The 16,927-nt window shown below is 39.4% G+C and overlaps 1 protein-coding gene across 1 annotated transcript in view; it reads left to right on the forward strand.

Moving 5' to 3' along the window:
• Positions 1-267: 267 nt before the first annotated feature.
• LOC133663450 (large neutral amino acids transporter small subunit 4-like) overlaps positions 268-16,927 on the forward strand; it is a 47,463-nt gene continuing 30,803 nt past the window's right edge. Inside the window, exons 1-5 of the mRNA XM_062067925.1 lie at positions 268-424; positions 3,023-3,238; positions 11,143-11,362; positions 11,433-11,488; positions 11,577-11,653. Coding sequence (XP_061923909.1) covers positions 3,079-3,238; positions 11,143-11,362; positions 11,433-11,488; positions 11,577-11,653 — 513 coding nt within the window. The 5' untranslated portion in view covers positions 268-424; positions 3,023-3,078. The remainder of the gene's footprint in view (positions 425-3,022; positions 3,239-11,142; positions 11,363-11,432; positions 11,489-11,576; positions 11,654-16,927) is intronic.

Here is a 16,927-nt window from a genome sequence, read left to right on the forward strand (position 1 = left end):
GTTAAAAATGACATGCCGAGTATACAAGGTTATTTTTGTACATACATGTCTCAAATGTAATATAATCAAACTATCTATATTGCGTTGTATTTCATTTTAAAATGTTCATGATTGTGTTATGTTATGCCTGCACAATTTCAGTTGAGACCCCAAACACGTGGCGAAACAGCGCCCGCTGATTGGCCGAGGCTGGTCTCTTAGCACAGCCCTCCGCCAATAGGAAGGCGACGTTGTTTTGCTCCTCGCTCCTCGGCCGCTATATAATGCCATTAATGACAAGGAGATGGAGAAAGTCAAACAAAGTCCCAGGACGTCCTGCGTAAAAACTTTGGCGTCTGCTGCCCGTCGACGGACGTCTGGACCCAAAAAAGGCGGCCAAGATTGAAGAAGACGCTCTCCATTGTCTCCCCAGCTGCGGACTCAGGTGGGCCGTCCACAACAAGGATGCTCTGACTCATACTTTCACCTTGCAGTATAGACGCAAATATACTTTTATGTAGCACATTTTAATGACATACTCAGGTATATTGTATATTTACTGTCATAGCAAGAAAGACAATGTATGTTAAATGGTTTCTCATCCCGCATTACATCATTTCCTTTATTTACTAATTCCTCTATTGTGATTTTCTTTATTTATGACACTGCGTCCAACCGGAATATAATTAATTGTTCAAGTGCGATAGAACAGTGGCAGGTTTTGGGTAAGCTACTTGTTACAGTTGTTTATACTAAACGGATGAGTGCATATACTCTTATTTACCGGTGATTGCCTTCAAAATAAAAGCACCAGTATGTGTATTCTGTTGAAATAAACACAAAAATGACGTTCACGCGTTTAGTTTGAATGGCAGAGCGGAACAGCGTCGCGGTCTTTCGCCTCATAGACGCAAATTGCGGACGAAGGAGGGGGGCGATGTGCAGTCCAGTGCAGACCAGTTTGAGCTTCCTACTTCCATTAGTGCACTGATATTTACTTTGTTTTTGTCGACGTGGTGATGAAAAACGCTGCAATTAAGACATGTCGACTAAACCGGGAGGTCGTTTATTTTTTTTATTTTTTTACAGAATTCAGTGTCTTAATATCATTTGGCAAACGTTAGTTTGTTACACACTGGTACATACGATTGACAGACGAAGTCTTATGTATGTTATCCTTTTTTAAGTTCATTTGTGTTGCTCCATTCGATACAGTCTCTTTTGTTTGTACGTGTTCTAAATATGAAAAAGAGTCATCATTTGTCATCGCAAAAGTCTCGCGCCGTGCTGGTTCGAACCGGATGAAGCTGGCGTTGCGTTCACGTGCCATGGAGATTTCTGGAATTGGTGTCTTTAAATTGGACGCAGTCCACTCAAGTTTTTGCGCAACGTAAGAATAAAACCTTCAATTAGGTTTTTTCAAAATGAACTAATTGTCCTGCCCACGTATCCAAATTCATATTTGCATCCGATTGTTTCGGATGACAACAAACTGCTAAACAATACAGTCTTGGGGATACATTTTCTAACAGCCAATTGGAGAAGGCCAGTTTTACCTACGCACCAATCAGATTTCGCCTCTTTATATAAGTGGGCGGAGCATAGACATCTAGCGCTCAGCTGTTTTGTGTTTGTTTCCTCTGTTCTTCACTGCCAACAGATTGAGGTAAATAAGCGCCATACTGCTCATTGCGGTATCGATCCGATACCAAGTAGATACAGGACTAGTATTGCCTTTGCTGATAGAGATGGAAAATGGAATAGAGGTTATATTATGTGTATATTTTGTGTTTAACTTGCTGAACATTGTTATAAACCTAATAATATTACGTTTTAAACAATGTATGAAGGACACCGAAACAATATCAATAGAATGATACAAACAGTCCTCAATTGTTTGAGCAAAAAGAGCAAACAAAAAAGTGACTTTTTGCCTCAAACGCCCTGCTAAGCCCATCCCTGCCAAAAGCAAACAAAAACAGATATTTTTGAGAATAAACGTAGAAGACAACTGAAAACTATTGATCTTATTAAGCTAGCTATGATGTGATATTGATTAGGACTGTGAATCTTTGGGTGTCCCATTATTCGATTCAATATCGATTCTGGGGGTCACGATTCGATTCAAAATCGATTTTTTTTTTTCAATTCAACACGATTCTCGATTCAAAAACGATATTTTCCCGATTCAAAACGATTCTCTATTCATTCAATACATAGGATTTCAGCAGGATCTACCCCAGTCTGCTGACATGCAAGCAGAGTAGTAGATTTTTGTAAAAAGCTTTTATAATTGTAAAGGACAATGTTTTATCAACTGATTACAATAATGTAAATTTGTTTTAACTATTAAATGAACCAAAAATATGACTTATTTTATCTTTGTGAAAATATTGGACACAGTGTGTTGTCAAGCTTATGAGATGCACTTTTATAAATGTCTAATGATAATGTCAATGAAGGATTTTTAATCACTGCTATGTTGAAATTGTAACTAATATTGATACTGTTGTTGATAATATTACTTTTTGTTTCACTACTTTTGGTTTGTTCTGTGTCGTGTTTGTGTCTCCTCTCAATTGCTCTGTTTATTGCAGTTCTGAGTGTCGGGTTTGGTTTTGGAATTTGATTGCATTGTTATGGTATTGCTGTGTATTGTTTTGTTGGATTGATTAATTTAATAAAAAAATTAAAAAAATAAAAAAATCAATTTTTTAAAAATGAGAATCGATTCTGAATCGCACAACGTGAGAATCGCGATTCGAATTCAAATCGATTTTTTCCCACACCCCTAATATTGATACTACCCTTGATTCCGATATGATTGATATTTGGATCGATCTTGGTTTTTATACTGTGTTGGTCACTGCCATCATCATCTTGAGCAAAGAAAGGACGACTCAAGACAAACTCAACTACTTTTCAAAGCATTGATTAGCTTGAGAAAATAATATTTTGAGTGTAATGACAAACAAGTTCTCCACCACAATGATCCATCCTTGATATCACATCCATCCTAACTGTGCTCCCTTTCATCATCCAGGTGACGACGACCCTTCGTCTTTTCTCGCCAGACTCATAAAAATCCCCCCAGCTGCGATGGCTCCCACTTTGGCCACGGCTTTCGCACGCCGCTGGTGGATGGCGGTGACGGCGGTCATTGAGAACCTGCTTTTCTCCGCCGTGCTGCTGGGCTGGGGCTCTCTGCTCATCATGCTCAAGTCGGAGGGCTTCTATTCCTACCTGTGCAAAGCACCTGGTGAGCTTTTGTTGCATTTCAGGAGACCATAGCAAGATAGCAAATGTATTTTTCTATATGAAGTATTCCTGCAGACAGAGTAATTATCAATTGTGTCATCATCCACGTGATGACTTGAGTCAGTGTTATCTGAGCTTGTTTGTCATACAAAGAAGCGAGACAAAGGTTGATGCTAAAGTGCTAAAAGGCCTTTTTGCACTCTCGATTTAGATTCTATTGATGCACGACCAAACCTTTAGTCTTTTAAAGCCGAGGAACTAAAGCCGAGAAACTAAACCCACCGAATGTGTCTTTAAAGAACACACACTGGCCTTTTTAAGGAAACACACTGGTCTCAATAACACTGAATACGTTTTTAAGGAAAACAAGTCAATATTTTGATACTTTTTTAGATCATGTGACCCAAAATAAATCTTCTTTTACGGTCTATTCCAGGGGGTGCCCAATGTGTGGCACTGAGACATTTTTGCTATAGCAGGGGTGTATATTGTAGCGTTCCGTAAGAGTTAGTGCTGCAAGGGGTTCTGGGTATTTGTTCTGTTGTGTTTATGTTGTGTTACGGTGCGGATGTTCTCCCGAAATGTGTTTGTCATTCTTGTTTGTTGTGGGTTCACAGTGTGGCGCATATTTGTAACAGTGTTAAAGTTGTTTATACGGACACCCTCAGTGTGACCTGTATGGCTGTTGACCAAGTATGCCTTGCATTCACTTGTGTGTGTGAAAAGCCGTAGATATTATGTGACTGGGCCGGCACGCAGAGGAAGTGTCTTTAAGGTTTATTGGCGCTCTGTACTCCCTACGTCCGCGTACACAGCGGCGTTTTAAAAAGTCATACATTTTACTTTTTGAAACTGATACCAATAATTTTCGATATTACATTTTAAAGCATTTATCGGCCGATATTATCGGACATCCCTAGTAAATATAGTATATAACAACTTTAAGAAGTGTCAAAGTTCCCAAATACTAATAGGGGCTGTTTGCAACATTTACACAGATGTCTAGAGGGCGCCAACTTCCCAATGTACTTGAAGCGTTACATCCCGTCCTCTTCCGGCTTCTAGGACGTAATGACGTAACTACGTAATGATGTAACACATGCACTCGCATTAGCTTTGGGTGTTGTTAGCTAATAATAGCAATTTGGATAGCTCACGTTAGCTATCATTGAATGTGTCACCATAACAACAACATGACTGCAAATTGTGCGTAGTTTCTCTTGGACCGCTTTTATATGCATGCACGTGCTCTCTGGCCGTACATGTGGGTAATAGTGATGTGCAGACCGATACTGAAATATCGATGTTTATGCTCCAATATCGATTCTCAAATCAAAATATCAATACTTTTGATACAGTAGTGACTTGAGATAATGTATATCATTAATCAGTGTAAAGTAACTAAATGAAACGCAATTGGTGGGATCTTATTTGTGTTTGGTAAGTACGTGATGCGCAAGCACAGCGGCACGCTTTGCTGTGCTCAGTCATTCAGTCTGTCATTTGTTCATTTAGGAAAATCCCTGGCAATTACAATGAGTCACTCAGTCTTGTAACACAGCAAGTGTATGTATCCTTTTATCGTGGACTATTTGGAGACACTACGCACAGAGTTGAATATAAATAAGATAACGCCATCATTTGTTTTGCCCTGTGATTTTATATTGTTTGAAGATGAGTCCTAAGGAGCAGCAACACTTGAAATACACTACTTTTTATATTTTACCAGACACATTAGGTATGTTTGCACAAAGTTTTGGATATTGGATCTGAATTTTGCTCCTTATCGAATCGGAAAGAAAATCAGCGGTATCGCACATCACTAGTGTACAAGACAGGGTGAGTGACCTATGTAAACGACAAAATAATTTTCATTACATAAACTTGGTAATTGTTAAAATTATAGACTGTTTTAAAACAAATGTGTGCTCTTAAACTACTAAATGTAATATGAGTTAGCCAATGGTGTTCTTGGTATATTTTTTGGTTTGAAAAATGTCACTGTGAACAAGTTGCACACAGCCCCTTTATTATAACAACTAGGTTTCAAACTAACATTACTATTACAGTGTTTCTGTACTGTAAGTATTTTGCTTATATACACACACCAGATGTTTGATTGTAACATGCATATTAGTTAATCAGTTAGTTAATCACCAAAAATGATTCTCGGGCGCGGCATCGCTGCTGCCCACTGCTCCCCTCACCTCCCAGGGGGTGAACAAGTGAATGGGTCAAATGCAGAAGACAAATTTCGCCACACCTAGTGTGTGTGTGACAATCATTGGTACTTTAACTTTAACTTAACTTAGTTGGAGTTTTGTTTACCAAAATGGAAGGTGTTAAAATCTCAATGTACAACTACCAATGCTAATCAGTAGCATGTATATGGGATATCCAATGTATATTAGCATCGAGCTAACGCATTTTGAAAAGTGGAGGTCTACTTTTGAGCGCTTTCTATCAAGCATGCTTGCTTTGTTGGCATGGAAAATTTCAACATTACCTAATTCAATCAATCCCCCGTTATTTATATAGCACATTTAAACAACAAAATGTTTCCACAGTGCTGCACAACAATATTAAAAACAATATTCAAATATTATCCTTAGCTCTACCAATGACTGAATAAAAACAAAAAATTAATACATATAAAACCAATATAAAAAACAATATAAAATAAATATGATTAAAAACGATTTTAAAGGGTAAAACTAATTAAAACAGTAAATAGAAATCAACATTTTAAAAACACAGAGGACAACAGAGGACCACAGAACTCACGTAGTGTTAAAAGCCAGAGAATAAAAGTGGGTCTTAAGACAAGACTTCAAACACTCCACTGTGGGAGCAGTTCGAACATGGAGGGGCAGAGTGTTCCAGAGTTTAGGGCCGACCACGGAGAAGGCCCTGTCTCTCCTGGTTTTAAGTCTAGAGGCCATCCGCTATGAATAGACCTGTTTGCCCACTATGTGCATGAGCCGGTTCCGAGTCTGCAACCCGACATGACGTCACTTGCAATAAAGGTATCGAAATATGCAACTGTTTGATTTTACGGGACTTGATACTCAATTCGTCCAGCAGATATAAGATCACAGAATTTAATACCCATCCCTAAGTCCTAAACATATTAGTTTTGCTTATTATGCTTTTTATAATTTTTGGTCTCCCACAATGTTGACTGACTGTACACATGCGTCACGGCCAATTAGGCAAATAAGGCGATGATGTTAATAACCGGCTTTTAAGAGCGCCACAAGGTAACCCCCTCAAATCACCACCACAAATAGATTGTATAAATAATGTATTGACTTACATTTGATTTAAAGGCCTACTGAAATGAAATGTTCTTATTTAAAAGGGGATAGCAGGTCCATTCTATGTGTCATACCTGATCATTTCGCGATATTGCCATATTTTTGCTGAAAGGATTTAGTACAGAACATCGACGATAAAGTTCGCAACTTTTGGTCGCTGATAAAAAAGCCTTGCCTGTACCGGAAGTAGCGAGATGTCACAGGTTGTGGAGCACCTCACATCTGCACATTGTTTACAATCATGGCCAGCAGCAGCGAGAGCAATTCGGACCGAGAAAGCGACGATTTCCTCATTAATTTGAGCGAGGATGAAAGATTTGTGGATGAGGAAAGTGAAAGTGAAGGATTAGAGGGCAGTGGAAGCGATTCAGATAGGGAAGATGCTGAGAGAGGCGGGTGGGACCTGATATTCAGCTGGGAATGACTAAAATAGTAAATAAACACAAGACATACAGTATATATACTCTATTAGCCACAACACAACCAGGCTTGTATTTAATATGCCACAAATTAATCCGCATAACAAACACTTCCCCCCTCCCGTCCATATAACCCACCAATACAAATCAAACACCCGCACAACACACCCATTCCCACAGCCCAAAGTACTGTTCACCTCCGTAAAGTTCATACAGCACATATATTTCCCCAAAGTCACGTACGTGACATGCACATAGCGGCACGCACGTACGGGCAAGCGATCAAATGTTTGGAAGCCAAAGCTGTACTCACGGTAGCACGTCTGCTATCCAACTCAAAGTCCTCCTGGTTGTGTTGCTGCAGCCATCCGCTAATACCCACCTACAGCTTTCTTCTTTGCTGTCTTCATTGTTCATTAAACAAATTGCAAAAGATTCACCAACACAGATGTCCAGAATACTGTGGAATTTTGCGATGAAAACAGACGACTTAATAGCTGGCCACAATGGTGTCCCAATATGTCCGCACAATCCGTGACGTCACGCGCAAACGTCATCATACCGAGACGTTTTCAGCAGAATATTTCGCGGGAAATTTAAAATTGCACTTTACTAATCAAAACCGGCCGTATTGGCATGTGTTGCAATGTTAAGATTTCATCATTGATATATAAACTATCAGACTGCGTGGTCTGTAGTAGTGGGTTTCAGTAGGCCTTTAATGCACATAATGTATCAAAGTTTCTGAATGTGGCCATCAGTAAGGAATTGGACACCCCTGATTTACACACTTATATTTGAGACTTAAAATGGCCCCCTAGGGTACACCCTTGCAATAGAGCGTCTGATTACCATCTGATCATTTTAGGATTCAGACGTTGATGTGCAAATAGTATCAAAGGAACGATCAGCAATGAATAGTCTATCTGGCAATATGATCACTCTCGGTTCCCCTTGTCGCCCAGTCTTCAAACATTCTAGACGTGGCACAATGAGTTGCAAGTTCCTCTAAAAGACACACATGCTCACAGTGTGGGATTTTACAGAAAAATAAATGCTTCTTCCTGACCGGAAAACTGCTGATTTATAGCCGCAAAGTAGGTCAAATGTGCATCATAATGAGGTGTATTAGAGGAATAGTTTAATCAAAATGGTATCTTTTTTTAATAGGACTTAATCTCAGCGTTTCACTTTTTCCACATTTTGTTATGTTACAGCCTTATTCCAAAATGGAATAAATTATTTTTTGTCCTCAAAATTCTGCAGACAATATACCCTATAATGACAATGTTAAAAGTTGTTTTCTTTCCATCCATTTTCTACCGGTTGTCCCTCTCTGAGTCGCGGGGGGTGCTGGAGCCTATCCCATTTTGTTTTAATTATTTAAAAAAAAATCAAAAATATCACTAAGTATTCACAGCCTTTGCTCAATACTTTGTTGATACACGTTTGGCAGCAGCAATTACAGCCTCAAGTCTTTTTGAATACAATGCTACAAGCTTGGCACACCTATCTTTAGGCAGTTTCGCCCATTTCTCTTTGCAGCACCTCTCAAGCTCCATCAGGTTGGATGGGAAAGGTTGGTTTACATCCAGCTTGTCTCTGTACATTGCTGCATTCATTAGTCTAGTGAAGGAGGTGACCAAGAAACTGATGGTCACCCGGTCAGAGCTACAGCATTTCTCTATAGAGAGACGAGAACCTTCCAGAAGGACAACCATCTCTGTAGCAAACCACCGATCAAGCTAGTTTGGTAGAGTGGTCAGACAGAAGCCATTTCTTAGTCAAAAGTTTGCCAAACTGCACCTGAAAGACTTTTAGACCATGAGAAACAAAATGATCTGGTCTGATGAAACATAGATTGAACTCTTTGGCATGAATGCCAGGCATCATGTTTGGAGGAAATCATCACCAGGCCAATACCATCCCTACAGTGAAGCATGGTGCTGGCAGCATCATGCTGTGGGGTTGTTTTCCAGCAGCAAAAACTGGGAGACTAGTCACGATAGAGGAGAAGAAGCAGAGACATCCTGGATGTGAACCAACACTGCCCATCCAATCTAATGGAGCTCGAGAGGTACTGCAAAGAGGAATGGACGAAACTGCCCAAAGATAGGTGTGCCAAGCTTGTGGCATCGTATTTAAAAAGACTCAAGGCTGTATCTGTTGCCAAAAGCGCATCAACAAAAGTACCGAGCAAAGGCTGTGAATACTTATGCACATGTAATATTTGTAGTTTTAATACATTTGCAAAAAAAAACTTTTTACATTGTCATTATGGGGTATTGTTTGTAGAATTTTGAGGACAAAAATGAATTCATACCATTTTGAAACAAGGCAGTAAATTAACTAAATGTGGAAAAAGTAAAGCACGGATGCACTGTATCTGAACAAACATTTTAGCTTTGTGACAAGCAAATTAATGTGTTTTCTGATAATATATATTTTAATAATGAATGTATTTTGACAATATGGTGAGAGGAGGTGAAAATGGCCGCATTTTGGACAAATGTTCTATCCTTCGACAAAGACGGCACCAACTAGACTGACAGTAGCCGCCTTTGACAGCTTGCCGTCAGCGCTGAAATTAAGAAAACAGTCTGATGACTCAGTAGTTTTTTAAAAGGTGAATAAACTGCAAAGTCTTTGTTTAGTTTCCCCCACAGTTTGAGCCAAAACAGATTGACGCAAACAAGTTGTTTTGCCTCAGTCAGCCTTCCTGTGTTGTTGATGCGATCCAGTAGGGCAGATGTACCAAAATAGAGCGCACGTGTCGATGCAGCAGGGAGGGGTGCGGCGGCCAGTGTGCAGACAGCCTGAGATCCTATACCACAGTGCGAGGGTTCACTATTTCAACGGCTTGTTTACTCGTCGTGTTGTTAACCCCGCTGTCTGCTTTGGTGACCGCGTAATGTACATACATGACATGATCCTTGTTTGCTGCATCTCAGTTCCCACAGTCCCCTACTTCCGTGGATAAGTGTGTTCATACTGCATGCAGTGCGCAGATTTATCACCCGAAATGGCCAAAATAGTGAGTGCACAAGGATGGACGCCCTCGATAGTCGCTATCTTGGCTTTGTAGTTGAAGGGGAGGCACTCATGCAGGGAAGGGATTCACACGGCCCCGTTCCTGGGTGGTAGATCTCGCCTGAGAGAAAGGTGGGGGGGTTATCATTTTGCAATGCAGGCTGCTGAAAATGATGGAGAGCGCCACTCTACATGGCAACTGTTGCTGTGGAATTGCCATAAAACATATTTTAAGTTATTCAACACTCTACTGCCGTGTGGCGGCCAAAGTGGATTGCGCAACCGCCCAATTCACCCTGTGGTTTAAATTCACATTTAAAAGAAAGGAGAGAAGAAGAAGAAGCATATAAATATTGTGTGCTCTTTTATAGGGACAGAAATTCTACAAAACTGCAAAAAAAACAAAAACAAGGCGCTCTCAAATTCAGTTAATATTTATGGCATGTCATTAATCCGCAAAAAAATCATAGTACATCCTTGTATTATTTTGTAGCGTGGAATGTTAGAAAATACTTGACCAAGTGAAATTACTCAGAGAACAATGGAAAGTATGGAAAACATTAACCTTAGGAAAGATTTTTAATTTTGAAGTGGAGCGTTAATTAGTTTTTTAGCGCCACCTTGTAGTCACTATAACAGGTTAAATCAAGCTCATGATGCAGTAAGTTGAATGATGCGGACACGTTTTTTGTACTGGATACTTTCTAATACGCGTCTGTCTTTGAGAATTTGTATCTGTAAAGAATATGCAACTATGATTATTTGATACTTTTTTATATTGAAAAATGTTATGTTTTAAACTGCAATATTGTTCAATTAAGGTCATTTATTAGGTTGTGTAGCTGCTAGCTCTTAGTAGCCTATAGCCTACCATGTTTACCTTTTATAAATGACTTGACTAAAATACAAGAAAACACCAAACGTGTGCTTATCAGAGGACATTTAGATGTTAACTGTCTGTCCAGCTTTGTACAACTAAACACGCTGCAGGACGTAGATTTTAGATGCCAATAAGCCGATATTATCCGACACTTGTTTATTTACCGTAGTCAATATCGGATCAAGGCACCCCTAATACCTATTGAAATGTACCGACAGAGTATCCCTTTTATTGACTCTCTTGTGTTCTTATCAAACAGACAGCAACAGCTCCAACGTCAGTCTGTCCAACTCGTCCATTGTTGAAACGTCTGACGCTGAGGAGTACCTTGAGATGAACGGCTGGCAAATCTGCAAGGACCAGGACGAGATGCTGAACTTGGCCTTCACTGTTGGCTCCTTCCTGCTGTCTGCCATCACTCTGCCCATGGGCATCGTCATGGACAAGTACGGCCCGCGGAAGCTGCGACTTCTGGGCAGGTGAGCGGAGCAGTGACCATGACACTCACTGAGTGTGCTTTATGCTATAATAATACTTTTGTGTTTCCAGTGGCTGCTTTGCCTTCTCCTGCCTCCTCATCGCCTACGGAGCAAGTGATCCCAACAGTACGTACATCTGCTCACGCCATCCTGTACACATTCACTGTGCTTCATACTCTCATTGTGTTTTCGTATGCATTGCTTTGTCCCTCAGATCTGTCCATCCTGATCTTTTTCGCCTTGGCCATGAATGGATTCGGAGGCATGTGCATGACGTTCACCTCTCTAACAGTAAGAGCAGGACTATTGTTTCTATATAACATGACTGGCGTGGTTAAACTGTTCCATGGGTCTAACACAGACCTGGGCAAAATACGGCCCGTGGGCCATTTTGTATTAAGATTTTCTACATAATTTTTTTAGACCTTTAACATCAAAACTGTAGCCGCCATTATGATGTGCAGTGCTGTTTTTACATGACCGTAAGTCATGAACTACAGAAAGTATTTCAATGGTTGAAATCTGCGCTTTTGGGTGTTATACGAGTTATTACGGTAATCCACGTAACAGCAGCTAAGACGTGGAACAAAGCAGAGTGGGCGGGGTTTGTTTTCAGTGCAGCCAGCCCGGAACGCGTGTGTCCCATTCAGTAAAAAACTGTAAAATTCCATTCCGTTTTTTTTGGAGGTGGTCTGTCATAACGTTTTTAAAAATCTATCGGTCAATGTGACTTGTGGTATTAGTGTTCTGGAAAAAAAGGGACGCACACACACATACTGTACAGCAGATTTTTAAAACTAAATGTGTACATATAATTTATACACACATACACCTTGGCCCCCCAGACACATTTTTTTCTCTCAATGTGGCCCCCGAGTCAAAATATTTGCCCAGCTCTGGCCTAACAGCAGAAACAGAACTTGCTTAGAATGATGGATGAAACTGTCCATGTGTGGGATTAGGCGCATAGTTCCTTTTTGACGAAGTCAATCAGAGAAAACAGTTGTAGTCAGATAAGCAGGTTAGGGGTCTCAGAGTTCATATTTGATTATGTGATAACCAGATGCATACTGATCTCTCACAAAGAACACATCAGAAGGTGGAGACAGGAAGTGTGTCTTGTGGTTACAAGTCTACTGGGTAAACAATTGCACTTCAGCCCTCATTAAGCTAATGTTATTGTACGTGTTACGTACAGGCGTAGTTATGTCATTAAGTGCCGAAATACGTAAGAGGTTTGGACATAATTAATGCTTAAAACGCATTGGAAAGTTTGGTTGCAAAAAGCCCCTCTAATGCTGCTCTTCAGACTGTAAGAAACATTCATTTACTTAAAATATTGTAATACTTCACACTCTTCAAATTTTTACTGTTGCACATTCCTTAAGTGCTGCTTAGGGGCTAATTTCAGCGCACAGCTCGTTTTTTTATTAAGCCCCTGGAATATTGTAAATGTAAAATAAACCCTTCTACTTAGATGTGTGTTTGAGAATTGTAGCAGTGTTTCATGTTTGGAGCATCACTATTTTGCAGCCTTGGGTATTGTCTGATGCCGATATAAATCCGATACGATATTAGCACAATCATACTTGCATTACTTATTTTGTAGTCAGGGTCTCTTACAACAAGTCAAATTTAAGTGTTTTGTACATCGTCTTTAAGACCATAATGAATCAAATTTAGGACCCATTTCCCAAACATACTGGCAAAAAAGTACAAAGACATTAAGAAAACTTGTTGATTACTGGTACAGTGATGGCGGCTGGGGATGGCGTGGCGAAGTTGGTAGAGTGGCCGTGCCAGCAATCGGAGGGTTGCTGGTTACTGGGGTTCAATCCCCACCTTCTACCATCCTAGTCACGTCCGTTGTGTCCTTGGGCAAGACACTTCACCCTTGCTCCTGATGGCTGCTGGTTGGCGCCTTGCATGGCAGCTCCCGCCATCGGTGTGTGAATGTGTGTGTGAATGGGTGAATGTGGAAATACTTTCAAGGCGCTTTGAGTACCTTGAAGGTAGAAAAGCGCTATACAAGTATAACCCATTTATCATTTATTTAATTTACAGTAAAGGAACAAAATACAAAACAAAGTGGAGGCCACTTTGATCAACATCCTATATCAGTATCAGGTCGGGGCAACCTTAAAAAGTTCAAGCTGTTTACACCACAGCTATGTAGTTATATGTTTTGCATTACTGCAAATCACACACATGCACACACGCCATGTTCAGGGCCGTGTGCTTCTATTTTTTTTTTTAAATCACACTGTTTTTTATTATTATTATTATTGCCATTATTATTAGACTCTTCATTGTCATTTTCTGCTTCAAATAAACTTTCAAAGGTATTTCTGCTGTTCTTCACAGGAAGTCCCTTTAACACAGACTTTCTAGACTGGGGATGTCAAACTCGTTTTCATTGAGGGCCACATGGCAGTTTTGGCTGCCATCAGAGGGCCGCTTGTAACAGCGAATAATGTATGAATTTGCCTCTGTATTTCATTATTAATTATATAAACTGTTTTAAGTAGACCGTCGATTTTAAATTTACAAACATTTGCTGTAAAATAGTGTTTTTTTTATTTTTTTACAACATTTTACGGTAAATGGAAAAACAGTACCACTGTTTTTTAGGGGGGGTTTAACGGAAAAAGCTGGCAGCTTAGTTGCCAGAATTTTTGTGTTAAATTTACAACATTATATTGTTAATGGAAAAACAGTACAAGTTCTTTTTTTATTCTGGCAACTTCGCCGCCAGTTTTTCTACCGTAAAAACAAATGTACCGTTTTTCCATTTACACCGTTAAAAACAACAACCGTAGATTTTACAGTCAAAAACTGGCAGCTCGGGCAACAGAATTTTAACACAAAAACAGTAGTAGTTATTTTCAATTTACAGTAATATGCTGTAAAGAACAATGTAAAATGTATTGTAATTTTTATTGATTTGATGGGTAGTTTGCTGTAAAGTTAAGTATTTTTATTGGAAAGTATGATTATATACTGTAATATTTGTTGCAATATTGGATACTATTAAAGTTTAAAAGACATGCACTTTCAAGCAGTACATATATTTTTTCTGTCAAAATAAAAAAAAATCCATTACATATAGTGAGAAAATATTAAGTACTTTATTGACACATATCATTTCCAGGTGTTTGCGGGCCAGATAAAATTATGTCGCGGGCCAGATCTGGCCCCCGGGCCTTGAATTTGACACCTGTCTTCTAGACAGACATTTTTAAAAAGTTAGAAAATTATCCATCAAGTCACAAAGTTGATGGTACATTCATTGCTCCATATAAAGACAAAAAAATAAAAAATGAATGCGGCCGCTTCTCCCGCAAGTTAATGAATGATAGGCCGTGTCGGCCGTCATGTTATTGACAGTAAAACGGCAGCATATGTGGTGCAGCTCGTTACGTAAAATAAATAACAATTGTCATTTAGAGGTGTGATTCAGGATTGCAATTTTTTTCGATATTTTTGTGCAGCCCTGTGATCCTGAAAACTGTGTCTTGCAGATTTATATTAGGACTGTCAAATTATAATTTTTTTAATCAGATTAATCACATTTTGGAATTTGGATTAATGATGATTAATTACAGGTGATTACTCGCTTGCAAAATCAAAAATTGCTCAAGAAAAGACCCCATTATTTGTACACAAATGCAATTTTATTGTCAGAATATTAAGTTACATATAGGTTACATATATACATAGGTTACAATATTACGTTTTTAAACGTTTTTCTAGAATGCATGTCATTTGTTTCCACAAAAACCGGCTACAGTTTGATCAAAAGTTCTTTCAGGCCGTAATTTGGACTGAAATTTGCCCGCGAGCCCACCAGTCGGAGTTTCCTCACTCCTTTTGTACTGATGTATGCATTGACCTGATCACCAGCTGATAGCCACTAAGGTAAAAGAGCTGGTAGGGTCTAAATAAATTGCATGACTGATCTAAGTGTATAGATTAGGGGTGTCCAAAGTGCGGCCTCGGGGCCATCTGTGGCCCGGAGATAATTTTGTTTTGGCCCACGGCACAATCATTAGAATTCTAATATTAGCATCCTAGCTTTTTTTTAGCTAATTTTGTTGGTATACACCTCAGTTATATTTTGGTAGTTCTTGTACCACGGAGTAATATATGTTTTGGTACTTAGCATTTTAGCATGCTAACATTAGCGTGCTAGATTGTTTTAGTTAATTTAGCAGGTATACACCTCAGTGACATATATTTCACTAATGCTTACTGTAAGTAGAGATGTCCGATAATGGCTTTTTTGCCGATATCCGATATTCCGATATTGTCCAACTCTTAATTACCGATATCAACCAATACCGATATATACAGTTGTGGAATTAACACATTACTATGCCTAATTTTGTTGTGATGCCCCGCTGGATGCATTAAACAATGTAACAAGGTTTTCCAAAATAAGAGAACAACTTCAACTCAAGTTATGGAAAAAAGTGCCAACATGGCACTGCCATATTTATTATTGAAGTCACAAAGTGCATTATTTTTTTTTAACATGCCTCAAAACAGCAGCTTGGAATTTGGGATATGCTATCCCTGAGAGAGCATTAGGAGGTTGAGGTGGGCGGGGTTGGGGGGCGGGGTTGAGGTGTGTGTGTGTGTGTGGGGGGGGGTAAGGGGTTTGGGGGGTGTATATTGTAGCGTCCCGGAAGAGTTAGTGCTGCAAGGGGTTCTGGGTATTGGTTCTGTTGTGTTTATGTTGTGTTACGGTGCGGATGTTCTCCCGAAATGTGTTTGTCATTCTTGTTTGGTGTGGGTTCATAGTGTGGTGCATATTTGTAACAGTGTTAAAGTTGTTTATACGGCCACCCTCAGTGTGACCTGTATGGCTGTTGATCAAGTATGCCTTGCATTCACTCGTGTGTGTGTGTGAAAAGCCGTAGATGTTATGTGATTGGGCCGGCACGCAAAGGCAGTGCCTTCAAGGTTTATTGCCGCTCTGTACTTCTTCCTACGTCCGTGTACACAGCGGCGTTTTAAAAGTCATAAATTTTACTTTTTGAAATCGATACCGATAATTTTGAAACCGATAATTTCCGATACTACATTTTAAAGCATTTATCGGCCGATAATATCAGCAGTCCGATATTATCGGACATCCCTAACTGTAAGCATGCTATTGTTAGCATGTAACCATAGTACTGTTAATCATGCTGGCTTTTGTAGTTCATTTTGCTCATATCTTTTGTGACTTGACAGTATCTGGCCAGGGTGCTAACTGTTAGCTTTTCAGTTCGGCATTGGCTCTTCAGCCTCTACACGAAATTTCTACCGAAGTTGCATCTTGTAGTTGTTAAAAAAAAAATACATGTTGCTCTGGTTTTAAAGGTGAAAACTGTCAAAATGGCCCCCGCATTTTTTGATTTGTCAGTTTGTTGCCCTCAGTGGAAAAAGTTTGGGACATGATTAATGCGATAATGTTTTGTGAATAATCACATGAGTTAACTGGTTCATTTTGACAGCCCTAATTGATATATTTCAATATATCATATACTGGTAAAAAGCAGTTTATACAAACAATAAAAC

The sequence above is a fragment of the Entelurus aequoreus genome, linkage group LG13, assembly GCF_033978785.1.
Source record: "Entelurus aequoreus isolate RoL-2023_Sb linkage group LG13, RoL_Eaeq_v1.1, whole genome shotgun sequence".
Classification (NCBI taxonomy): Eukaryota; Metazoa; Chordata; class Actinopteri; order Syngnathiformes; family Syngnathidae; genus Entelurus; species Entelurus aequoreus.